Source organism: Nothobranchius furzeri, chromosome 11, assembly GCF_043380555.1.
Source record: "Nothobranchius furzeri strain GRZ-AD chromosome 11, NfurGRZ-RIMD1, whole genome shotgun sequence".
Lineage (NCBI taxonomy): Eukaryota > Metazoa > Chordata > Actinopteri > Cyprinodontiformes > Nothobranchiidae > Nothobranchius > Nothobranchius furzeri.
Genome location: NC_091751.1, coordinates 56,200,538 through 56,226,111, shown reverse-complemented (window position 1 = coordinate 56,226,111; position 25,574 = coordinate 56,200,538). Strand labels below are relative to the sequence as shown.

General features: G+C 42.5%; 3 protein-coding genes across 4 annotated transcripts; 2 read left to right on the top strand and 1 right to left on the bottom strand.

Annotated features, from left to right (window-relative positions):
* Positions 1 to 584: 584 nt before the first annotated feature.
* capn10 (calpain 10) lies at positions 585 to 9,731 on the top strand. Its single transcript, XM_015957094.3, has 13 exons — positions 585 to 881; positions 3,000 to 3,226; positions 3,489 to 3,620; positions 3,709 to 3,905; positions 4,036 to 4,265; positions 4,349 to 4,490; positions 4,706 to 4,872; positions 4,964 to 5,220; positions 5,334 to 5,536; positions 5,699 to 5,954; positions 7,311 to 7,504; positions 8,316 to 8,361; positions 8,688 to 9,731. Exons 2-13 carry the CDS (start codon positions 3,083 to 3,085, stop codon positions 8,715 to 8,717), a joined length of 1,998 nt encoding a protein of 665 aa, XP_015812580.3. The 5' UTR covers positions 585 to 881; positions 3,000 to 3,082; the 3' UTR covers positions 8,718 to 9,731.
* Positions 9,732 to 10,366: 635 nt separating this feature from the next.
* eif4e2 (eukaryotic translation initiation factor 4E family member 2) lies at positions 10,367 to 17,555 on the top strand. Of its 2 annotated transcripts, none has more exons than XM_015957096.3 (8): positions 10,367 to 10,505; positions 11,209 to 11,320; positions 11,399 to 11,533; positions 11,612 to 11,716; positions 11,808 to 11,960; positions 12,044 to 12,180; positions 16,376 to 16,452; positions 16,536 to 17,555. In XM_015957096.3, exons 1-7 carry the CDS (start codon positions 10,486 to 10,488, stop codon positions 16,422 to 16,424), a joined length of 711 nt encoding a protein of 236 aa, XP_015812582.1. In that variant the 5' UTR covers positions 10,367 to 10,485; the 3' UTR covers positions 16,425 to 16,452; positions 16,536 to 17,555. The 2 variants fall into 2 exon arrangements, with proteins under 2 accessions (XP_015812582.1, XP_015812583.1); XM_015957097.3 differs by having other exon boundaries at positions 12,044 to 12,184.
* A 46-nt stretch (positions 17,556 to 17,601) lies between these two features.
* LOC107384069 (phospholipid scramblase 3) lies at positions 17,602 to 25,573 on the bottom strand. The gene is made up of 9 exons (XM_070541719.1): positions 25,217 to 25,573; positions 24,976 to 25,153; positions 24,371 to 24,727; positions 24,205 to 24,282; positions 22,269 to 22,461; positions 21,055 to 21,166; positions 20,878 to 20,977; positions 20,711 to 20,769; positions 17,602 to 17,721 (listed from the first exon to the last, which is right to left on the bottom strand). The coding sequence occupies exons 3-9, from the start codon at positions 24,717 to 24,719 to the stop codon at positions 17,695 to 17,697; spliced, it is 918 nt and encodes a 305-aa protein (XP_070397820.1). The 5' UTR covers positions 24,720 to 24,727; positions 24,976 to 25,153; positions 25,217 to 25,573; the 3' UTR covers positions 17,602 to 17,694.
* Between the last annotated feature and the right edge of the window lies 1 nt (position 25,574).

The following is a 25,574-nucleotide window of genomic DNA, read 5'->3' as shown; positions in this document are numbered from 1 at the left end:
TGAGATGGGAATATATAAAATCAAAAATTGTTTTCCATTTAACTCTATTTTCATATGGCGATGATTGAACTCCAAAGATATTTGAAGCTGACGACATAATACAAGATGTATTATAATTTATAGGTGTAAAAAACAAAACAACAACACTAGAGCATTTTGTGTAATCAACACATGCGGGATGTGATTCATCATTAAAAGTCCAATTTGAGATGTTTTACTAAAAAACGTCCATCTGCAACTTTATACATGGCTGCTCTGAACAGAAGAGGTGAAATGAGATGTTGAGGCTGATCTTGATGGGGCTGATACACACACACACACACACACACACACACACACACACACACACACACACATACACGCACACACACGCGCGCACACGCGCGCACACACGCACAAACACACACACGCACGCACGATCAAATATAAAGATATTTATATTGAACTCATAAAAAAGTATAAATATGTAATTGTTATATCCAAAATGTTATGAAAATACATATTTTAAGTAATTTTACTATAATCTTGTATTTATAGACCTAATGCTATTTTGTAATCATTTTACCGTAATGTAACAGATAGAGTGTAATGTGTAATTTAGGGCACCAGTGGGGGCGGAAGATTCACTGCACGACTGTCCTGCCTGTGGTCCAAGAAGACACGTTATTATGCTCTTTCTTCTCGTGTGTTACTCACAACGTTACTCATAACAAAAATGTGTCATTGTGATAAAAGTTCAGTGCGGTTGTAGCTAAGAAACCACGGCGAGATGCCGAGATACGGAGACCTGAGGTTAGCCGTGAATGTAGCACAGGCTAGCTGATGCTAACTGTGCTAGCCGGTTTTCATGAGAGGAAAGATGTTTAATCCGCAAAAGAAAGGTAAGAAACAGTAAATAGATGAGAGCCACATAGTTACTAGCCCTGTAACGTTCCAAGGTCTAAAATGTGTTTACCTTTACTGCCACATCTGTAGCATTGCTAACAGGGTGAAAAAGCATGAATAATGCCAGGAAATACAAAGCAGTGTTACTATGTAGAGCTAAACATGGGAAAGTGGAATTTGTACAGGTGCTGGCCAGTAAATTAGAATATCATTAAAAGGTTGAAAATATTTCAGTAATTCCATTCAAAACGTGAAACTTGTACATTATATTCATGCAATGCACACAGACCAATGTATTTCCGATGTTTATTACGTTTAATTTTGATATTTATAGGTGACAACCAATGAAAACATCAAATCTGGTATCTCAGAAAATTAGAATATTCTAAAGGCCAATGAAAAAATGTTTGTTTCTCTAATGTTGGCCAACTGAAAAGAATGAACATGAAAAGAATGTGCATGTATAGCACTCAATACTTAGTCGGGCTCCTTTTGCCTCAATAACTGCAGTAATGCGGCGTGGCATGGACTCGATCAGTCTGTGGCACTGCTCAGGTGTTATGAGAGCCCAGGTTGCTCTGATAGTCGTCTTCAGCTCCTCTGCATTGTTGGGTCTAGCGTATTGCATCCTCCGCTTCACAATACCCCATAGATTTTCTATGGGGTTAAGGTCAGGCGAGTTTGCTGGCCAATCAAGGACAGGGATACCATGGTCCTTGAACCAGGTGCTGGTGGTTTTGGCACTGTGTGCAGGTGCCAAGTCCTGTTGAAAGGTGAAGTCTGCATCCCCATAAAGTTGGTCAGCAGCAGGAAGCATGAAGTGCTCTAAAACTTCCTGGTAGACGGCTGCATTGACCCTGGACCTCAGGAAACAGAGTGGGCCAACACCGGCAGATGACATGGCACCCCACACCATCACCGACGGTGGAAACTTTACACTGGACCTCATGCAATGTGGATTCTGTGCTTCTCCGCTCTTCCTCCAGACTCTGGGTCCTTGATTTCCAAAGGAAATGCAGAACTTGCTTTCATCAGAAAACATAACTTTGGACCACTCAGCATCAGTCCAGTCCTTTTTGTCCTTGGCCCAGGCGAGACGCTTCTTGCGCTGTTTCATGTTCAAGAGTGGCTTGACACACGGAATGCGACACCTGAATCCCATGTCTTTCATGAGTCTCCTCGTGGTGGTTCTTGAAGCGCTGACTCCAGCTGCAGTCCACTCTTTGTGGATCTCCCCCACATTTTTGAATGGGTTTGTCGTCACAATTCTCTGCAGGGTGCGGTTATCCCTAGAGCTTGTACACTTTTTTCTACCACATTTTTTCCGTCCCTTCGCCTGTCTGTTAATGTGCTTGGACACAGAGCTCTGCGAACAGCCAGCTTCTTTAGCAATCACCTTTTGTGTCTTGCCCTCCTTGTGCAAGGTGTCAATGATTGTCTTTTGGACAGCTGTTAAGTCAGAAGTCTTCCCCATGATTGTGGTGCCTTCAAAACAAGACTGAGGGACCTTTTAAAGGCCTTTGCAGGTGTTTTGAGTAAATCAGCTGATTAGAGTGGCAGCAGGTGTCTTCTATATTCAGCCTTTTCAGAATATTCTAATTTTTTGAGATACCAAATTTGGAGTTTTCATTAGTTGTCACTTATGAATATCAAATTTAAATGTAATGAACATTGGAAATACATTGGTCTGTGTGCATTGCATGAATATAATGTACAAGTTTCACGTTTTGAATGGAATTACTGACATATTTTCAACCTTTTGATGATATTCTAATTTACTGGCCAGCACCTGTATTTAGTTTTCCAGGTCTGGAAAGGTGTGGAAAACTGTTTTGTTTCCGAACTTTCTTTCATTTTCCAAAGATAATAGGAATTTCTATAAATACCCTGTTCCCAAATTTAGATGTTAGTCCCAGATTCGACCCGTTTTTATGCCTTCAGAGCTTCTTTATTGCACCAAGATTCTGGAATCATTGCTTTTTTAAAAAAAATCCAAATTGACATGACAGCATCACACGTCTATGATGGGAATCACCTGTTCCTCCGCATCCCAAAGCTTCTGGAATGGATCCTGTTAATTACATTTGAGTATAATAACGCTGTTGAATTTTAAGGTGGATTACAAAGGTGGAGTACGTGAATCCAGTGAGAATGGTGACAGACAGTGACCTGCAGACTCAGCAGACATCACAAAGCCATGAGAAAGGAGGGCAGGCCCGAGTGTTCGGGCACACCTTTGTTTGAGGACCTGGACTTTCCGTGCACGGACGCATCCCTGTTCTTTGACAGCTCCACACCCATCGCTAGGCTGCAAGGAGAACTCATCTGGAGACGCCCACAGGTTTGTGAGCTGGAAATGCCACAGTAAATTCATTCTGACGTTCATGTTTTTGATTCTTTACATTGTTCAGTGATCTGCGTCGTCAAACGGGCTTTTCCATGATATGTAGCTGAGCTAATGATGAAAGATTAGATATGCAAACAGAACATTAAATAAAGGAAGTAGCTTTTTTGTTCTTCATAGCAGGTGTCTGTATATTTTAATAGTAAAACAGGTTTCTGTCATTGCGACTATTTAATGTATCATTATTTAATATTTGAAGGAGATCTGCCCATCGCCAACTCTCTTCCCGACAAACATCAGCCTGGCTCATGCAAAACAAGGTCTGTTAGGAGACTGCTGGTTTCTCTGTGCGTGCAGCTTCCTGCTAAAGAACCAACAGCTTTTAAACAAGGTGCAAAAACAACAGAATTTTATTGTGTTATAAATATTTTGCTCCAACTGAATCTTTCGAGCTCTCTCTGTCTTTGTCCTGCATGCAGGTATTGCCCCCAGACCAGCCTCAGTGGGGTAACGGCAGATACAGAGGGTCCTTTCAGTTTCGCTTCTGGCAGCAGGGCGACTGGACTGAAGTAACCATTGATGATCGACTGCCGTGCATCGGCTCTGCCCTCTGTTTCTCCCGCTGCCACTCCCCCTCTGCCTTTTGGGTTGCCCTGCTGGAGAAGGCCTACGCAAAGTATGTAGCTTGTAAATCTTCTCTGATTGTTGATCTAACTCGATGCATTGTTTGTTTATTTTTTTTATTTCATTTGTGTATTTCCAAGAAGCATGTTCAGTAAAGATGAAAAACCTGTAATCTTCTCCAGGCTTCACGGTTCATACGAGCATCTGTGGGCGGGGCAGGTGGCAGAGGCTCTGGTGGATTTGACTGGAGGTGTCGCTGAGCGCTGGAGCCTGGGAGACATTGGGTCGGAGGAGGAACGGCGAACAGAGCAGGACAGTGATCAAGTCGGGAGGAAAAAGCTGGACCTGAGCCTGCTGTCCCATGTGAAGAATGACTGTGCTCTGAGCTGCTCCACCCACGCCAGCCCTGGAGGTCAGACAAGAAGTTCACCTGTAGATAATCCAGGGATGGAACCACAAATTAATCACTCTCTAGTGTTCTTTTTTTAAATTTAGAACTTGGTGAGGTAGGTCAGTACCATGCCCTGATTGTGATGGAGTGGGAGGATGTGAAGAAGGTGTCGGGAAGTGAAGTACGGCTGCTTCGGATCAGAAATCCATGGGGACGATGCTGCTGGGGAGGTGCTTGGACTCAGAGGTAGACGTGTGAGAAGATTCTTCATCAGAGTTCTTAAAATGCAAATAATGAAAACAACAACTCTTGATCACAACTACACCGATGACCGCATCACAGTTTGACTTATAGAAAAAAAAGCTGCTTTTTAAAACTTGGCCAATAACTAAAATTACACCTACTTTTTATGTTGTAACTTTATTTATCTAGACTCATTTGTGCTTCTGTTTTTATTGCAGTGGTGCCGGTTGGAGTTCTCTCGACCCAGATTATGCTGCGCATTTGAAGTCCAGGTTAGCCGAGGGTGAATTCTGGTTAGATGAGACTGAGTTCATGTCTCAGTTTGATGACATCACAGTGGGGTACCCCATAACTGAGGAGGGACATTTAAAGAGCCTATGCACAGGTTATTCCTTCAGTTTACTAAACTGTTTTTTTTTTTTTTACACATGATTCCAGTACGTTTTAAACACTTTTTGTCCCTCCTTCACTTACAGGAAATCTTCTGTCACACCAGCATCACCTGGCCAGTCGATGGATCAAAGGGTTCTCGGCTGGCGGCAGCCGAAACTCCAGCAGCTACAGCAGTAATCCAAAGTTTTGGCTTAAAGTGTGTGAGAGAGGAGAGGTGTTGATATCCTTGCTGCAGTATCGAAAATGGAGAAACTCAACAAAATACGCACAAACGCTACAAGAGGACAGCAAGAACATGAAGCACCAGCACTACCGAGCTATTGCTTTGCACATGTGGAAGGTCCGTAGCATCATTTATCTGAAACCATTAATGATGTGTGTGTGTGTGTGTGTGTGTGTGTGCGTGCGTGCGTGCGTGTGTGTGTTAACACGTTGTCATATTGTTCGCCTCAGGTGGAAAAGAAGCGTTTTAGCCTGAACCGGATGTTGAACAAAGTACCTTGTGCTTCTACTCACTGCCATGCCTATGAGAGGGAGGTCATCCTCTACAGGCAGCTGGATCCTGGATACTACCTTCTTATTCCCAGCACTTACCAGCCTGGAGCTGAGACCCGCTTCCTTATCCGGGTCTTTTCCACCTCCTCTACGTCCCTCAGGTAAGAGCGACTTCTCAGGAAGAGAAAGTCAATTGTGTCGGGTATTTTGGCTTATATTTGATCTCTGTAGGCATTATGATCCTGCAGATGTTACCCCACATATAATGTATTACTTTTCATTAGAGGAATGGATGCGTTAATGCATGTGTTTATCATCCCCAGTGCCCTGAAAAACCCAGCACCCTCACTGCCACCGACAGCAGATGGCGAGTGGGAGACCACTTACTTCCGTGGCTCCTGGGTGGAGGGAAAGACAGCAGGAGGAAGTAGGAATTTCCTGTCCTACGGGCAGAACCCATGCTTCTTTTTTACAGTGTGCAACGAACCAGCAGTGACATCTGGAGTTAATGTGAAGGTTACCCTGCACCAGATTCGCCCTGACACCGATCTACACCCAATAGGTTTTCATGTTTTTAAGGTCAGTCGGGTTTTTGGGAGGTTGTCTGTGTTAGTTTAAGCTTTAGGATCGTCTTATTATGTGTAGCAGGACTACTCTTCTAATTAGCTTGTTTTAATTTGAAGCCAGATTTTGGGTCCAAGTTGAGACATGGGAGCCACTGGTGGCCATGGCTGATATATATGCTGTCGAGTATTTTGGGTCGATTTTTAGACATTTCCCATGTCACTAATAACAACAGCGAACGCACAACATTTCTGAACCTAAATCAGTTTTTATACACTTGATTTAATCAGCTGTTGAACCTGAATTCTGTTCATGGCTCAGTATTAAAGAGCAAGTTCACTGAGAAACCAGTTTTACTTACTATTTTTGAAAACGAGCCGTCACTCTTGAGTTTAACATGCAGGCTGAACATGAAAGTAGTCTCCTACACCAATATTCTGCTGTAGAAAACGGACAGAAAATGGCTCTGTTCAGGAAAGCCTGATAGGTCTTTGTCATTGTCACTTAACATTCATCGACTCGCCAATCTTGGCTCATAATGGGGAAGGCTGAACGGCAGAAAACATCTCGCCCCGTAGACGCTAACCGCTAGCGTTAGCAACTCCACCACACAGCAGAACTCTTCAGGCTTGTGGAGATAAAACATCAATGTTGCAAAGCAAACTGCGTCGGTGGTAGAATTGCGTTGCTGTTACCCAGTCAGAGATGAGATATCAGGAAATATGACTCCAAATCCTACTGCCTGAAACTCCTTTGACTTCTACGTCCTCAAACAGGGGAACCTGAGCTTTTTGTCCCAGAGAACGACTAACAAATCATCCATTCCTACTAGAGACCACTACAAATGAATTAGGAATGTTATATGAGTAAAGTTGATCTTTAAAAAATCATTTAACCACAGCTAATCAAACAAATTGATAACCTGACCAAGTATTAGATGTAAAACAGGTGAATAAAAAAGTTAAAATAAATCAGCTCGGCTGAAGCCGATGTATAAATGGTAAATATCAACCCGGCATATCTATCCGTACTCACACCGAGTAGGCGGACCTTTATTGAGACTTTTTTACATTTTTGTGTTCATTTTTCTTAAAGTGACTGCTACCTTGGTGGAATCCAATATTTTAAAAATCACCATAAAATTATTTTTGCTTTTTTTTTTTTGTCAAAACAATCATATTTATTAGAGCCCACGCGGTTTTTCAACTTGATATTTAGTTTTCTGCCCTGAAAAGTATGAAACTACCATGGTCTCTATTTGTTTTACCAGTCTGTAACAGACTCATCCCTAACCCTGCATCATAAATATCTCAGGATTAGTCAGAGTTTCCGTTTTGATTTTAGAGTTTCTGGTTCTACTGATGTCCACAGGTTCCCAGAGGGAAGTCTGAGCAGACCATTATCAGAGATCAGGATCCCGTGGCCAGTTGCGTCCCCCATTGTTACACGCAGGACGTCAGTCTGGCCTGCACTCTTCCTCCTGGATGCTACACCGTGGTGCCGTCCACTTATCAACCAGACTGCTCATCGAGCTTCACCCTCAGCCTGGCTCGCAGAATACACAGGTTACCTTCTCCCTTCCTGTGATTCTTAACTGGGCTGTCAGAGCTATCTGTATCAGTGTGGCGAAGTCACCACTAGAGATGCACGATATATTGGCATCAATATTGGTATCGGTCGATGTTAGCCATTTTTTTAACGTATCTGTATCAGCCCGATAAATAAAACTGGGCCAATATTAACAACCAATATTTTTTCCATCTTGTTTCTATTTATCTGTTTCAGAGGGTGACGGTGGGGGTGATGTGTATTTGTTTAGTCATGTGACAGTGATTGTAATCATCTCGGAATTGTAAATGCACCTTGAGATTTCATAGAAATGTAAAGTGCGTTACAAATAAAATTATTATTATTATTATTATGATTATGAAATGTGTGTGTACATAATAACGTAAATTCAGCTTTAATAATTTTCATTCTATACAAAATATGCTGATTTTAGAAGCATTAATGCCAGCATATCGGTATCGGACAAAATCTGTTATCAGCCATAACAGTGATATTAATATCCATATCGGCCCAAAGATTTCGTATTGGTGCATCACTAATCACCACAACAGCTTTGTTTCCTTTTATTTTTCCAGCAGGCTCAACATGAAAAATCCGTTGACAATGAAAAAGTTACACCGAGGATGATTTACTGCTTAGTTTCACACCTTAGCTGTGCTGCAAAGAGAGGACGTTTTCAGCTGTCCCCCAGGGGTTCAGGACAACGCCTTCTCTTGTGCGCCGGTGTCCACGGCCGCCTCGCCCTTTTTCTTTAGAATCCGTTATTGTGTATTTAAACAAGCTCTATTTGATTTTTATCTTTTCCAGAAAAGTGGTGCAAAGCCAGGAACGTCTTGGAAAGGTCATTCAGGAGGTTGGTTTGTTTTGCTTTTATTATGTGTTGGGTGGGAGAAAATGTCATTTTGTTATTAACGACTAATAAGTGTCATTTAAAAATTCAGTTGCATTTGCATTTTGTCAGATTAGGAGGTTAGTTTATGTTTAAGTCCAGTTCAAAGCTTTTTGAAATATACATTTTCTTGCTGTTTTATCATTTCAAAATAAAAGTGGTGAAATTATTTCCTTTTGACTGTTGGGCCCAGAGGTCTTTTATTCATTAATAAGTGTTACTAATTGTGGTCAGAAGATGGCAGCACTGAATAATTCAACGGTGCTGACTGGTCTGTCTCTGGGTGGCAGGTTTCTCACATCTCTGTCATGAAGAACTAGTTCTCCAGGACCGTTGCTGTTGGGCAGACGTCAGCTCATCGCCACCCCACGTCTCCTGGCCAACAATGAAACAACCGGTTCCACCATCAGCGCTCGGCACAGAAGGCACGACTGTGTTTGTATATATGTACCATGAGCGGTTGACGAGGCAAGGGGACGAGCTGCCGAGGCTGTTGGTTTCTGCGCAGCTACACAGTCAGCGCTGATTAGAACATCAGAGGTTTTCTGTGGGCTGAGCTGCTAATGAAGTATGACAGGACCGACTGGTGTAAACAAACAGCGGCCACTGAAGAATACCGCCACTGCTCTTTCTCATTCACTCACTGGTGCGACTGCCGGCCCAGAACAAAGAGTCCTCTCATGAAGGTCCTCACAGAAACACAGGGAGCAAGGGGTGAGGGTATGGTCTGCAACTGCGGAGCCAACCAAACCACGCCATGCCATACCATCCTAGAGCATCCTGTTCACCACCACACCATCCCCCCACCCACACATACATAATGCGTCTTATGAAGTTTGCAGTGTTGTTTCTAGACACAAGCCGGTATTTTGGTTATTTACCCACAAATCGGCTCGCATCTATAACAAAAACTGATCCAACTTGCATCAATAGAAGTCCACTTTGTTCCCATCTCACCCTCCACCTCCTCTGTGGTCCCCCAGACTTTGTCCAGAGCTCTGCTTGGACCTGAACAGAGCCACGGTTTGAAGTCGCCGCAAGAACAGAGGGCAAGCGAAGGGATGAAACAAGTACTGCGGCACATCAGAGGATGTGAGTTCAAACAAAGAGGCCGTCGGTTCTCTGTGTTGCGGCTGCACATGTGCTGTTGTGTGTATGTGGGTGTCTGCTCGTAGCCGTCCATATCCGTGAGCTGAAGTCACCAGGTTCCTAGTCACTCAAGCCGGGAGGAGCAGATTTTGACAAAGCTGTAAAAAAGTGATCCGAGTGGTACTTTTTCTTATTTATTATGCTTGAAAATATCAACATGTGGTGAATAAAATGTTCAAACGTAACTTGGATTTGATGTTGTGTTTCTGCACCAGGGTCACAGCTGTGCAAACGTTTTCAGCTACAACTGTCTTACACTTCAGAGGAGCCAGGTGTTTTGTAAAGTTATACATCTGATTAGTTATTTTTAAACTTTGGCTGAATTTTCACTCACTTTTAGTTTACTCTGCATATTGTGCTTCTTCCTGAAAAACAGGAAAATGGTAATGAAAAAGACTAATGATCACATTTAAGAAGTTACTTAAATAGAACATGTAATATATTTTTTCAAGGATGTAAAAGTTGCAAAGCTCTGTTACAGAAGGACATGAGAGATGGATCATCTATGACAATTTTACATAATCTGTCAATTCTGTTCATGCTAAAAGTCATTTTATGTGTGAACTGTTTTGGGGAGATATTTTTATAGTTTTACCTAAATAAATAGGATTACACGAACGTCATATGACTTGTTGCAATTGAGACTCATTTACTGGTTCATCCCTTGAGTTTGGAAATATTTAATTACTGAATAGTTCAGTGATGAGTGCCAAGGTCCAAGAACACACTTTAGGAAAACCGACTAATCTCATTCAAGCCACTTAAAATATAACTTTTGGACAACACTACATTTGACAGCAGCGCGTGCCACCTGCTGACTTCTTTTCCGATTCCGACTCATCACTGCGTGCGCGTTCATGTGTGTAAGATGTGCGTCGCCGTTCCTGCGGAACTCAGGAGGCAGAATTTGGACTCCGACAGACTCCTGACTAAAAAATAATGAACAACAAATTTGACGCGTGAGTTAAGGCTTTATATTTGATTATGTGGCATCGCACGACCTTCCCGTTGTTTTAAACAACTCAGAGAAAGCTAGAACGTTAATGAAAGCTGAATTGTGCGTTAAATGAGAGGTGTGTCAGGTTTATAGCATGGTAGTTCGATATGCCGTTGGCTGAGGTGGACAACTTACGTTCACTTTAGCGAGTGGATTTTTCATAAAATATAGTGATATTTTAAATAAGTAAAGGTTTTGATACAAATAATTGTCTTGTGAGTGTGTGTGCTTTTAGCTTAGCATGTCTGAAAGCGGGTAGGCCGCTAATCCCCGGTGTGTGAGTAGTTGGGACGCCGGAGGAGGTGCACACAGAATCGACTAGAACCAGATTCCCACGGCCTTCATCACGAGCACAGACGGGAGCAAATTCTGACTTTTTACTGCTAAAAGTGATGATACCGGTGCTGTTTTTGTGTGATTCTTAATTGGGGTTAATTTAAAATAAATAAATAAAATTTCAAGATTTAAGACGTAAAGTTTTTTAAATAGCGTTGTTTTGACGTGGGTCTTTGAGGCCAGCTGGTTAGTTTTGATCCTTTTTTTTTTTTTTTACATATTTAGATATTATCATTTATCATGATAATCTAGAGTTAACTGCACTTGGCTTTACATTAAAGTGTCTTCTGACAGACGTATGAATATCTGATGGTTTGTGTCTAATCCAGGCTGAAAGACGATGACAGTGGAGATCATGAGCAGGATCAGGGATCACCGAAAGACAGCGAAAAGGAAAAGATCGAAGACGATGACAAGGAGCAAATTATTATCAAGAAAAAAGTATGGCTGATTACAGAGCATTGTTTCTACTGTAGATAAATATGCTCCTGTATTTACATTTGTCCATGTCCTTTACAGATGGTGGTTCCAGGGGCAGGAGAGCACCCTCTTCAGTACAACTACACCTTCTGGTACTCCAGGCGGACCCCAGGCAGACCAGCTAGCACCCAGAGCTATGAGCAGAACATCAAACAGATTGGCAGCTTTGCCTCGGTAAAGGACTTTTGTTTATACTTCAGCTTCAGCTGTTTCATGTTCACATATTTAATTTTGTGGCTTATTCTTGTCAAGGTGGAGCAGTTCTGGCGTTTCTACAGTCACATGATCAGGCCTGGTGATCTGACAGGTCATAGTGACTTCCACCTCTTCAAAGAAGGCATTAAACCCATGTGGGAAGTAGGTGTCTGTCGCAGTAATTGTATACTTTAGTAGAACGTTTTTTGTTTTCTGTGTACTAAGGCGTATTTGAAACCCCTTGCATGTTTAGGATGATGCCAATAAAATGGGTGGAAAGTGGATCATTCGTTTAAGGAAAGGCCTCGCGTCCCGATGTTGGGAGAACCTGATTCTGGCCATGCTGGGGGAGCAGTTCATGGTAGGGGAGGAGATCTGTGGGGCGGTGGTGTCGGTACGATTCCAGGTAAATCAAATAACACAATGTTGTATGTAACTGCTGGATCCCATTGCACTGAAACGTCTTTTTATGTACTTCATTTTATTCAGGAGGACATCATTTCTATCTGGAACAAAACAGCTAGTGACCAAGCGACCACAGCCCGCATCAGAGACACCCTACGTAGAGTCCTCAACCTGCCTCCCAACACCATCATGGAGTACAAGACTCACACAGACAGCATTAAGTATGTAGGTGTAGCAATTAAAACATTCTAATTACGACCAATAAGATGTGATGATTCCATATAAAAATGAAATATCAATCTGATTGATCTTTGAATATTTAATCAGAAGATTCTAGGGTCCTTTGCCTCTTTAGGGACCATGATCACACTTCGTATCAATTCAGACAGAGTCGGGTATATAGTTTATAAAATTAATTTAATTATTTTTCCTAAACTAACAATTTATACATGACAAGATATGAATAATGAGATGTGTTGTGATGGAAGCTAGATGTTGTAGCAACCATTCTTTGTATCTGAGAGAAATTGCAAAATCTGGATGTAAAATAATTAGTTGTTTGGTTATAACTAGAGTTCAATTCAATTCAAAAATACTTTATTATTCCCAGAGGGAAATTGATTTCTGTAGTAGCTCAGAATAATAATAATAATCAAGTCATCAAAGAGTATATCACAATGGCTGTTGGCAGGAAGGATCTCCAGTAGCGGTCAGTATTGCAGCGAAGCTGAAGAAGCCTCTGACTGAAGACACCCTTCCGTTGTCTGACAGTCTTGTGAAGAGAATGCTCAGGGTTGTCCATAATTTTCTTGATTCTCTGGAGAATCCTTCTTTGCATTATCTCCTCCAGCGGTTCCACAGTCATCGCCAGAACAGAACCAGCCTTTTTTATTAGGCTGTTGAGCCTTTTCAGGTCCCTGCTTCTGATGCTACTACCCCAACAGATGATGGCTGAAGAGATTACACTCTCAACAACAGACTTGTAGAAGATCTGTAGCATCTTGCTACAGACATTGAAGCATCCTCAAGAAGTGCAGTCTGCTGTGTCCCTTCTTGTAAACAGCTTGGTTGTTCTTTCTCCAGTCCAGTCTGTTGTCCAGGTGAACTCCAAGGTATTTGTGTTCCTCAACTACCTCCACTTCTTCTCCCATGATGGAAACAGTGTTTGACTCCACCCTGTTTCTTCTGAAGTCTAAAATCATCTCCTTTGTTTTGTTCACGTTCAAGGTCAGATGATTGTTTCCACACCATGCCACAAAGTGCTCCACCAGCTCTCTGTACTCAGCTTCCTGTCCATCTCTCATACACCCGACAACTGCAGAGTCATCTGAGTATTTCTGTAGATGACAGGTCTCTGATTTGTACTGGAAGTCTGAGGTGTACAGGGTGAAAAGGAATGGTGAGAGTACAGTCTCCTGTGGTGCTCCAATGTTACTGATCGCCTGGTTTGATGTGCAGCTCTTCAGCCTCACAAACTGTGGTCTGTTTGTCAGGTAGTCTTTAATCCAGGCGATAGTTGAGGCCTCCACCTGTGTCTTCTGGAGTTTCTGGCAAAGTACATCAGGCTGGATTGTGTTAAATGCACTGGAGAAATCAAAGAACATGACCCTGGCAGTGCTGTCTGCTTTGTCCAGATGACAGTGGGTTGGTTGAAGCAGCTGGATGATGGCATCTTCAACTCCCCAACTTTATGGCGATAAGCAAACTGCAGCGGGTCCTGATATGTTCTAGTTTGCTTATTCAGGTGGACCAGCAAGAGTCTCTCCAGGACCTTCATGATGTGGGATGTCAGGGCAACTGGTCTGTAGTCGTCGTTGACTGATGGGCGGGTTTTCTTTGGAACTGGAACAAGGCAGGATGTCTTCCACAGGACTGGAACCTTCTGGGCCAGGCTGAGGTTGAAGAGGTCTTGCAGAATCCCACAGAGCTGCTCTGCACAGGCCTTCTGTACCCTGGGGCTGACACCATCTGGACCTGCAGCCTTGTTCCTGTCAGTCTCTCCAGCTGCCTCTTCACCTGACTTTCAGAGACAGGAAGGTGGGAGGGGGAGGTAAATAGGGCAGCAGCATCTCCTGACTTGGTTGAAGACAGATTTATAGAACCAGAAGAGTCCATAACTGCGTTAGAGGACCAAAGAGATGGCGTGTGACAGGAAAATGTTGGATCAGAGGAGGATGGGATGTCTGATTGGCTGGGGACAGGCGAGGAGGATGCTGGGTTTTTCCTGAACTGAACCTATTGAAGAACTTGTTCAGTTCATTGGCTATGTCCAGGCTGCCATCTGTGCAATCTTTCCTCTGCTTGAAGCCTGTGATCTTCTTCATCCCTGACCAGACATCTCTGATATTGTTCCTCTGTAGTTTGTTCTCCAGCTTCTTCCTGTATGCCTCCTTGCTGTCTCTGATCTTGATCTTCAGTTGCTTCTGTATACTCCTCAATAATTCCCTGTCTCCCTCCTTGAAGGCTCTTTTTCTCATTTAGCAGATTCTTCAGTTCACTGGTGATTCAGGGTTTGTTATTAGCGAAGCATCTCACTGTTCTGGTGGGTATGAAATTCTCCACACAGAAGTTTATATAGTCAGTGACACATCCAGTCATGGCATTGATGTCCTCTTCATATCCTTGGCAGAGAGTCATCCAATCTGTGGTCTCAAAACAACCCTACAGGGCTTCTTCAGTGTCCTGTGACCATTTTCTCACAGTTCTTCTTGTCACAGGTTGCCTCTGAACAAGTGGTTTGTATTCTGAGCAGAGAAAAACAAGATTGTGATCTGATTGTCCCAGAGGAGGTCTTGTTTTGGACATGTATGCATTCTTTACATTTGCATAACACAAATCCAATGTCTTGTTTTCTCTGGTGGAGAAGCTGACAAGCTGTTGAAATGTTGGAAGTGTAGCAGAGAGCGAGGCATGATTAAAATCACCAGATATAGCCACAAATGCATTGGGGTGTTGGGTTTGTAGCTTAGCGACAACGGAACTGATGGCATCACATGCATTTTCAGCAATGGCTGAAGGTGGAATATAAACGGTTGCCAAGACAACACTGGTGAACTCTCTTGACAAATAATATGAGCGACAACTTACTGCCAAAAGTTCAACATCTGGGCTGCAGAGACGACATTTCACTGAAACATGACCTGGATGGCACCATCTGTTGTTGACAAGCACTGCCACTCCACCTCCTTTTCTTTTCCCGCTCCTCTTCAGATCTCTGTCTGCTCATACAGTCAGGAATCCTGGCAGCAGAGAGACGCTGGAATCGGTTATATGGTCCTGTAGCCACGTCTCAGTGAAACACATAACACTGCACTGCCGATACTCTGGCTGAGTCCTTGAAAGGGCTTGGAATTCATCCATCTTGTTGGCCAGTGATTTCACATTGCTCATTATGATCGATGGAAGAGATGGTTTGAATTTCCTCTTTGTCTCCGTTTTGCTCCCGCTCTGCACCCACGCTTCTTGCGTTTTAGCTCATTTGGGATTTGTGGCTTCAGTTGAGGTATTCTTTCAGCCTTCCCAATGTTAATCAGCTGCTCCTGATTGTAAACCAGCTTGTTGCCTTAGTTACGCATCATAACAAATGCTCAAAAAGTGAAAAAATAGCTGTAAAAATCCTCCAAGCTTCACAGCACCAGAAACAGAAAAGTAAAATGTTCAAAAAAAATATAGTTCCTCCCGAGAAACCAGAAGAAAAAATGTCCAAGAAAAGGCAAATCTTGCATATAGTCAACAGAGCTACTCCAACAGTGCTGCATGGTGGCGCAGTGGTTAGCACTGTTGCCTCGCCACACGAAGGTCGCAGGTTCGAAACTCGGCTGCGGCCTTTCTGCGTGGAGTTGCGTGTTCTCCCCATGCATGCGTGGGTTTCCTCCAGGTACTCCGGTTTCCCCCACAGATCACAACATGCCCTATAGGTTAAAAAAAATTGTAAGTCGCTTTGGGTAAAAGCGTCTGCTAAGCACATAAACATAACATGCAGCCACCCAGAGCAGCGCAGTTCCGGAATGTTGGTGGTTGGTGATGTTGGTTATCTAAAAACAATCACGCGTGATCTTGCTATTCTCTGGTGATTTGGTGATGTCGCTTAATCAGATGCCTTGAAATTCTAATGGTGGGAAGAGACGTATTCTTGAGGTTATGGGGAAAACGTGCGTATTACGTTACACAGCGCCTACGCATCCGGTGGAAAGCCCGGATAAATGTGATGTGAGCGTGGAAGTTCATCACTCAGAATGAGATGGTGGATTTTCGTAACTGCAAAAACAAATGGCACCAAACAAGTTGAAATGCTAAAATCTTAAAACATTTGCTAAATTAACCCTGTTTTAAGTGATCTGCTGAAAATTCATGCATATTTGAAGACTTTTATTTTTCTGTGAAATGATGATGCACTGGATGTCCCTCTTTTTCCAGAGCCTGGGAAGACTTCCATGGGCTGGTGAATGCTAGTGGCGGACGTTAGCCCCTCACACAGAGATGCTCTGCCGAGAGTAAGAAATGAAAAATTTTTTTTACAAAAAGAAGAGAAAAAGATTCTAGCTGATGCTCATCCTGCTGTGTGTGTGTTGTATAGGTGTGTGTTTATGTAACGTGTTGAGGGGTGGACGAGTCCAGGGCAGGAAACCTCTGCATGGATCGGCGCTGTGTAACGAGAAGACAGAGCAAAAGCTAGCAGGAAGAGAGGCTCGAAGACCATTCCCTATTTGTGTCAATTTGACGTATGAATGGAAAGATGTCAGCAGAAGAGAGAAGGAAATGGAAGAAAAAATATTTAAACCAACCAGGGAAAAACAAACTTTCTCTGTTATTTATTTATTTTTTCCCCTTCTTTTAAAGCAGGTTGTAACATCTGTCAACTTGCCACCAGAGGGCGGCTGTGTGACTGGTGTGCTGATCTGATCGGTCACTGTCCACAAAGAGTACTAGATAAAATACAACAAAATCAGTCTGATACAAAACTGTAAATCACTTATTGCTGTTGAAATAACTCTGTTAATGGCGGGACTCAAAACAGGGTGGCAGGTGGACAATATTTTATTACAGCGTTGTATTTTTATTATATTTCCTTTGGTCATTTTGAACTTGAACAGATTATTATTGTGTGCAGTATAATTGTGTACAACATAAAGCTCGTTTAACTGAAACGGCACCAATTCTCTATTCTTGACATGGGAGTTTATTCTCTAAGGATGCGCTCTGTGTTGGACAGAAGGTTCTACCACTTTTACAATGAAATACACATTGCCTAAATCACTGTGCCTGCTCTCAGGTCTAACCTGACCTTTGACATTTTTGTCTGTTCGCTGTCTTCAAAAAGTTCACACAAAGAGCTTTAAGGTCCTCAAAGGCATATGTAGTCCTTAAACACCAAGGGTTGCCATTTTTCCTTTTCTGAGCCCAGGATCGAGGTTTGCAGCTTTTATCTTGGACAAACTTTTTCAAATACGAAAAGCAGCTGTAGTTTGTGGAAGAAAAATGTCCAAACTTGGAGGTGCGGTGATGGAAGCTGGTGTTTACATCCAAAGCAAAGAAATGTTTGTTGTGCACCTGATGAATTATAGCAATAAATGTTATATTTGGATTTGCTGCTAAATCTGGCTCCACCCTTTATTTTAAGGTTTGAGATGCTTCTCCACTTTTGTATTTTCTTCTCTGTGATAGAAACTTGGTTACTTCTGGAACATTTTAGCGTTCCATCAAGCAGCTGTCTCACTTGAGTTCCTTTATTGTGATCAGCTCATCTCAAAAAACATGTGATTCTGTAAAACAGAAAGAGTGGTGACACACTTGCACATGACATTTTTCTAAAGGTCGGCCAATATATCTATTTTTCAATATCGGCCATCGCCCAAAAAATATTTTTAAAAGCTGATTAAAAAAATAAAAACTAATAAGGCACCTGTGTGGCCAACTGCCACTACTAGACTTAAAAAGACCTGAAGGACCCCAATATACCATATTTTTATGTTTCGAGTTTGTTCTTTATATGAAGTTCAATAAATATAAAGAGATTTATTGACTTATTTGATAAAATGTAGGTCCTTCTAAAAAATTAGCATAATGTGATAAAGCTCATTGTAATGATAAACATTAGACTTTCATGTATATTCAATTCATTACACACAACTGAAGTAGATCAAGCCTTTTATTGGTTCTAATATTGATGATTTTGGCATACAGCTTGTGAAAACCCAAAAGTCCTTTCTCAAAAAATTAGCATATCATGAAAAGATTCTCTAAACGAGCTATTAACCTAATCATCTGAATCAACTAATTAACTAAACACCTGCAAAAGATTCCTGAGGCTTTGAAAAACCCAGCGCATCAATGATCAGAGCTCTGTGCCTCTCAGTTCTAAATAATTCCCAGAGAGTCCACATAGATAATGTAATATAAGTAGAACCAGGATTGTTTTGGGCTCCCCCTGGGTGTGTTGAGGGCTTCCAGGAGCTCCCTAGTTCACCTGTAATTCAAATCCTGTGTATAGCACAAGTTTGTCGAGTGAGTTGCTGGATCCTAGCAGACAGTTGCCGGAACGGTCCTTTCAAAATAAGATAGTTCCCGGATCTTGTTCCAGCAAGATCCGGTGTTCTGAGAAAACGTCCTACCCGTAGGATAATTTTACAGTGGTTTACATGACACAAACCCTAACCATAACTCTAACCCTAACCCAAAAATAATCAAATCAAGTACCAACATCAATAAACAGTACTAATACTTACTACTTATCTATTTTCTTGCAAATATGACAGGGGAGTAGCATTCCCCTTTTGTGTTGTGCGCATGCGCGCACATGCTCAGTAACAACGGGTAGGACGGTTTACGGGGTAGGAGAAATTCCCAGAACACCGGCTCAAATTAAGCACTGCTCAAAACCACAATCATGGGTAAGACTGCCGACCTGACTGCTGTCCAGAAGGCCATCATTGACACCCTCAAGCAAGAGGGTAAGACACAGAAAGAAATTTCTGAATGAATAGGCTGCTCCCAAAGTGCTGTATCAAGGCACCTCAGTGGGAAGTCTGGGAAGGAAAAAGTGTGGCAGAAAACGCTGCACGAGAAGAGGTGACTGGACCCTGAGGAAGATTGTGGAGAAGGACCAATTCCAGACCTTGGGGGACCTGCAGAAGTAGAAACATCCAGAACTGCCGTGTACAGGCATGTGCAAGGAATGGGCTACAGGTGCCGCATTCCCCAGGTCAAGCCACTTTTGAACCAGAAACAGCGGCAGAAGCGCCTGACCTGGGCTACAGAGAAGCAGCACTGGACTGTTGCTCAGTTGTCCAAAGTACTTTTTTCGGATGAAAGTAAATTTTGCATGTTATTCGGAAATCAAGGTGCCAGAGTATGGAGGAAGACTGGGCAGAGGGAAATGCCAAAATGCCTGAAGACCAATGTCAAGTACCCACAGTCAGTGATGGTCTGGGGTGCCATGTCAGCTGCTGGTGTTGGTCCACTGTGTTTTATCAAGGGCAGGGTCAATGCAGCTAGCTATCAGGAGATTTTGGAGCACTTCATGCTTCCATCTGCTGAAAAGCGTTATGGAGATGAAGATTTCATTTTTCAGCATGACCTGGCACCTGCTCACAGTGCCAAAACCACTGGTAAATGGTTTACTGACCATGGTATTACTGTGCTCACTTGGCCTGCCAACTCTCCTGACCTGAACCCCATAGAGAATCTGTGGGATATTGTGAAGAGAAAATTGAGAGACACAAGACCCAACACTCTGGATGAGCTTAAGGCCGCTATCGAAGCATCCTGGGCCTCCATAACACCTCAGCAGTGCCGCAGGCTGATGGCCTCCATGCCATGCCGCATTGAAGCAGTCACTTCTGCAAAATGATTCATGACCAAGTATTGAGTGCATAACTGAACATAATTGTTTGAAGGTTGACTTTTTTTGTATTAAAAACACTTTTCTTTTATTGGTCGGATGAAATATGCTAATTTTTTTAGATAGGAATTTCGGGTTTCCATGAGCTGTATGCCAAAATCATCAATATTAGAAAGAATAAAAGGCTTCAAATACTTCAGTACATTACAGACTAATGAACTTAATCACAATATGCTAATTTCATGAGAAGGACCTCAATCGGCTTTAGAAATCAGCCATCGGCAACAAAATTATTTAAAAATCGGCATCGGCCTTTAAAAAAACATATCGGTCAGGCTCTACTTTTTTTTTAGCTCAATTCAGTCTATATAGCGCCAAATCACAAGAGTTGTCTCATCAAGGCACTTAACAAAATAAAGATTCCTATGTAAGAAAACCCTGCAGACTGCACTGAGTCCTTATGCTAAGCAGCAAGCATGTAGCGACAGTGGAGAGGAAAATTTCCCTTTCACCTCTTCTTTCCACTGGATATGAAGGCAGCTCTAAACATATTACATGACAATTAGTCACCGTTATAGTGGATGGGCTCTTTATAGTGGATTGGCTCTTAGCCAAAGTGTGACATTTTGGACGTGTCCCAGAAGTGAAGGGGCGCCATATTGTTACGTTTCAAGTCACTTATTTTTTACGCCCTACGATTCCAAAACACATTTAACAAAAAATAAATAAATACAGGAAAGGAGAGTAAAACTTCTGGAAACTTAAACATTAAAAGTTATGTCATTTCCTGGGATACTCCCCATAACTGATGTAAACAGAACAGAAAATATAATTGCAATTCATCTAATTGTAAAGATAAATGAACCTGTTTCTCTATTTTAACAAATTATATCAAAAGGTGAAATTCTTACCAACAAGAAAGTAGCTGCAAGAAGCAGGAGTTTTGTCTGTGAATCCAAACTCAAATGTACTAGAGGATGGAACAAAAATATTTAAATGTCAGGATTTCTAACTTCTTTATCTTAGGATCATGTGTTTATGATGCAACACACGCAATATTTGTGATACTAGAACTCACCCTCTAGTCCAAAGTATTCATGATCCATGTTATGTCCAACATTGAAACCAGGCCATTTCTTCCATATTGTACCCACTTGTTCACCGATGTTGGAGACAATCTAGTGAACATGTTTTAGAGCCATTAAAAATGTGATTTAACAGCACAGGTATTATTTATAGGAAGATTTGAATAAACCTGAAATTGCTGGTTGGAGAAGCAGCGCCAGGGGCAGCAGGAGCCCTGGATCCTGACTATGGAGGCTCCGTCTGAATCACACACTTCCAGGAGAGGGGTAAACATGCTCCACCTGATAACACACCGCAACAATCAACCTGGCACAGTTCTTAATGGTGGCGCAGCTCGCCCTGATGCTTGGTTGGTCACATTTTCAGCTGCCATGACTCTGCAGCACCAAAACCATTGTCTGTTCGGTGTCAGAGTAGCTCCAATTGGGGCACGCTTTATTCTAGCACAACCGAGGGAATACTTATATCGAGTTGATCTCTGGTCATCAGAACGTCTGCCAGGTCAGTCCTAATTGGACAGTTTGAGCTCTAGAAAGTAAAGACACTCTAGCTAACCCAGGAGTCAGATTTCGGCCACACGAAGAAGGAAGCAATTGCGTTGACTAAAAGTGTTCCCACTTGTCAGAAAGGACGCCACATTCCTTCCTTGACACGTCTATTGGTGTATTTCTATGCAGACAGCTGTTTGTCCATGAACTCTCTCAGGTTCAGACCACTCTGGGGTGGTGGAACATTGAAGGCCCTCGATGCTATTTACAGACAGGCCCAAGAGGGTGGCTAAGGGTTGCCAGAGACAGGAAGTGACATGGAAAAAGTCTGAGAATTTTAAGTGTTACTTTGACAAGCACAGGAGTCTCAGGAGAAAACCTGTTTTCCAAAGATGTTGAAATGCCAGGTGAGATGTATATTTTTAATGACTATATTTTGGCTTCTAAGTGACATCAAACATGTAAGATTTCTGTTTATGTTTATTGTGAGTTTGGTTTTTGGTAAAAATTGCAACCAATTTGGGAAACAAGACCATTCATTACAAATTTTGTTGAAGATTCTCATAGTAATGAAAGTTTAGAGCCTCCCTTTTCCCCAGTTTTGTGTCATAGATGATGACTTCCACTCAACAGAAACAGTTTAAATATTTAACAAATTTTCTTCTCAGCCATGACCCCACAGTGCTTGCATTATGTGATTCAACATCAATAGCAAGTCCCTGAGTAGTAGTAGTTGCTGATTAGCTGCACACATGTACCAGTACCTGCTATGGATCTCCACTATACTAAAAACAGTGAGGGGTGAGGTATACTCTGAATGTCATGTCAACACTAAAAGACACAATAGTTGCTATTGTAAGAGGAACAGAATGGTGTATTATTTACACTGTCCTACCTCTGATAAACAGTGCCAATAAGATGTTTTTGAGATGAATATGCTCTCATCTCCATCAGGCAGCACCCAGTGCAGCAAGCGTCCACCCTGAGGGGCCTTTCAAAATAAAAGACCTGGCGTCCCTTACAGTCAACGCCCTTCATGGAGCAGGGGCGAGCTGGACCACAACACAGGAGGCATATACAGGAGCTCTCTGCCAGAAAAAGAGTTTTACAAACTTCACTCAAATGCTTTTTTAAATTCTTGCATTTTCAGTTGAAATGCATCATCCTGCTGGAATCAAAGGGATTTTTTGTGCAAAAGATGGAGCACACCACTTCTTTTTATATGAGACCATTTTTAGGCCATTTCTAATCTAAATGAGTTAAAGTATAGCCTGGCAAGCTATCCTGTATGTGAATATATAGTCTGGCCACGACCCATAACCAGCTCTGTCATGTTGTCTTTCACATTGTCTCCACATGCTATTGGACAGCACTAGGACCAGTCTATGAAATTACTCGCATGTCAGTCAATGGGTCAGTCTGCCATATACTGTCGAACAAGACACAAATAAAATATTTTTCTAAATAAAGGACTTAAAAGGTCAACTTCAGTTCAAAAGCATTTTTTTTAATTATTATAGGGAGCCTACGTCTCCTCCCTTTCCAGTCGGCTCATGAGTCCCCGGAAGAACGAAAAAAATGAATGCAAGTCAACAGGACTAAAAGAGATTCCTGAAGGAAGGATTTAAAGTTCACTGAACTTGCAGTCATTTTCCCTGTTTTTCTCCATGTCTGGTTCGATGACTTCACTTTGGTGAAGCGCATTTGTAGTCCTGGACATAATTTCACACAAAACCTAAAATAACGTGTGTGTGTGTGTGTGTCCCCTGTTCAAAAATAAGTGCTTTCTTGGTATCAAAATGCGTCTTTAATATTCACAGACATCATATGTGAACTCCATGTCACATAACAAGCGGGATTAGAAAACAACTTTTTAGCCCCACTGACTTGCATTCATTTTTGTCATTCTTCCAGGGACCCATGGTCCGGAATGGGATGGATCTAGGCACCTATTTCTGATTATAGTCGCTCACTCTTAAGTTTGTCATGCAGGCTGAACATGAAAGTAGTTTTCTACCTCAATTTCCTGCATTGGCTTCTAATAGAATTAATTTCTACTGGAGACCACTAGCCTAGTGAACTAGACCAAATTCTTGCTTTGCAAAGTTTGGTCTAGGCATGCTCCATTGGAAGCTCCGCAGCTCCTACCAGGACTCTGGCTGGCCAATCACAGCTCTCTAGAGGGGTTTCAAACACATAAAGAGCTGTGATTGGTCCATAATGATGGGCCAATCATAGTGCTCTATCTGCTTAGTGAACAAATCACAGAGCTTTATCTACTTTGTGGGCCAATCAGGGCACTCTATATGCCTGGTGGGTGGGATGATGCAACAGAGTGAAACAAGAGTATGTCACATTCATTGGCCAGTGGAATGCGGAGCTCATTTGAAAGACAACGGTAGAACCCGCCCCACAACCGAGAGCCGTCAGTGGAGCGTTGCCAGACTAAATAATACATTTATTTAGTCTGGCTTGCCAGGCTAGGAGACCACTGCAAATGTAATAAAAATATGAGACGAGCTGACCTCTAAGTACCCGTGTCTGATTTTGATTCAAAAAGACGCCCAAGTTTAAATAGTCCAAAATTGACGCCGAAGCAGTTTCAAACAAGCTTCTGCCATCTTAGTTGTTTCACTCCGCTGCAGCTCTTGTGCTCATCCTGCTCGGCAGACCAACAGAGCACTGATTGAAGCGTGGCTAGACCAACCTGCAGAGCTATATCATTTTGCTCTTGCTACGATCTGTCTGTATTTCTAGGCTACTGAAAATGTGCACACTGTAAGAAGAGTAAACTTTTTTTTTCACTAAAAATTTGCACTTGGCATCCATACCTTCCACACCCACGAAAAGCTGTGACTTGCTGCCTCCAGTTGCAATGCTGTAGATTTTTCTGGAGACACACTGTGGACCTGCAATAACAGAACAATATTCTATTAAACAGAAAGGAACACCATCCAAGTCAACCCTTTATTTGCAGCACATCCACCTTTTACTCACCTTGAAGGTCTGGTTTGGCAGTGATGTGAATCTGACTGACTGTCTCCAGTGCAGAAATGCTGTCCAGCTCTGATCCATCTTCAAGTTTCTCCTCCATCATGTCCAGCTTTTTCGGTGCCTCTGGAGGCTGTATGTGGAAGTCCTTCAGCTCCCGCTGAGGGGTCAGGTCTGACAGCTGATGTTTAGATTCACTGTCAGGAAGCACTCTGTGGGATTTGGATCCAGGTGAGCGAGCCTGGCACTCACAAGAAGGCCCGCATTGGTTGTTGAAAGCTCTGAAGATCATCTGGATGTGCTTCTCTCGCTCAAGTCGAGCAAACGGATGAGGCTGATTGGTCACAGCTGACATGGTGTCTACTGAAAAAGATCTGAGTCTGAGGAGGACCAAGGATGAGTTTTGAAACCCCAGTCGGAGATCAAAAGATCAGTTTATATCCCGGATGAGCCCCCAAATATGGTACGCTTGAAAATAGTTTTAATAAGAGCAATATTCACAAAGACAAGAATGAGGAGCCCTTGCCAGAATCTAAAGTAAAACACAAAGAATAAGCTGTATTTTACTAGATTTTCTAATATTATTAATGTATAATATTCAAAGCCCTTACCTAAGTGAGTGAAGTTTTAGAGATGTGATGGAAAACTCTTTCCTTGAAGAAACTCTCCCCTTTTGATGCTGTGCTTTTTAGAAGAGTCTTAATCCAGTTCCTTGGCAGCAATGTAAACAACACTCTGTCCACTGCAGCCAGTCTGAGCCTCTTTCATTCATGTCACACACCAACGACCCTGCTCAATCAAATGAAGTTAACGATCAGAAACACAATCAAACTAAAGTGTCTTGCTTCTTACCGAACGTGTAGGAATCGTCCAATCGTCTCACTTTGATATGGAAGAGAATGGTTAAGCACCACCCCTCTCACCACCTGTGGGTTTCCTCGTAGTGCTGTTTTGTTTTGTGACTGTGTGTGTATGTGTTTCTTGGCATGTCTCATGCCAGCTTTCTCTGTTTCACCCCGACTCTGTTTCCATCTCAACCAGCCAGATCTGCCTTTTGTTGCGTCAGAAAGGCACCATTCAGCCATGTAATTGAAATCCTGCTTCCAGAGGTTGGGTGGGGGTGATGAGTGATTGTGTTTCAGCAGGAGGCGAGAGATACGCAGACTCCTTATCGGCTCCAAGGATGGTGGCAAACATTATGGATAATCAA

What these genes read in the sequence shown, in the direction of transcription:
- capn10 (XM_015957094.3), top strand. Translation starts at nt 3,083, where the DNA reads ATGAGAAAGGAGGGCAGGCCCGAGTGTTCGGGCACACCTTTGTTTGAG. An exon ending in CTGGAGAAGGCCTACGCAAA is followed by an intron (nt 3,906 to 4,035) that starts GTATGTAGCTTG and finishes AATCTTCTCCAG; the next exon opens with GCTTCACGGTTCATACGAGC. An exon ending in CTGGCTCGCAGAATACACAG is followed by an intron (nt 7,505 to 8,315) that starts GTTACCTTCTCC and finishes TATCTTTTCCAG; the next exon opens with AAAAGTGGTGCAAAGCCAGG.
- eif4e2 (XM_015957096.3), top strand. Translation starts at nt 10,486, where the DNA reads ATGAACAACAAATTTGACGC. An exon ending in AAATTATTATCAAGAAAAAA is followed by an intron (nt 11,321 to 11,398) that starts GTATGGCTGATT and finishes TGTCCTTTACAG; the next exon opens with ATGGTGGTTCCAGGGGCAGG. An exon ending in GCATTAAACCCATGTGGGAA is followed by an intron (nt 11,717 to 11,807) that starts GTAGGTGTCTGT and finishes TTGCATGTTTAG; the next exon opens with GATGATGCCAATAAAATGGG.
- LOC107384069 (XM_070541719.1), bottom strand. Translation starts at nt 24,719, where the DNA reads ATGTCAGCTGTGACCAATCAGCCTCATCCGTTTGCTCGACTTGAGCGA. An exon ending in TCTCCAACCAGCAATTTCAG is followed by an intron (nt 20,978 to 21,054) that starts GTTTATTCAAAT and finishes CATGTTCACTAG; the next exon opens with ATTGTCTCCAACATCGGTGA. An exon ending in TTGCAGCTACTTTCTTGTTG is followed by an intron (nt 17,722 to 20,710) that starts GTAAGAATTTCA and finishes TCTGTTTTACAG; the next exon opens with AATCACATGTTTTTTGAGAT.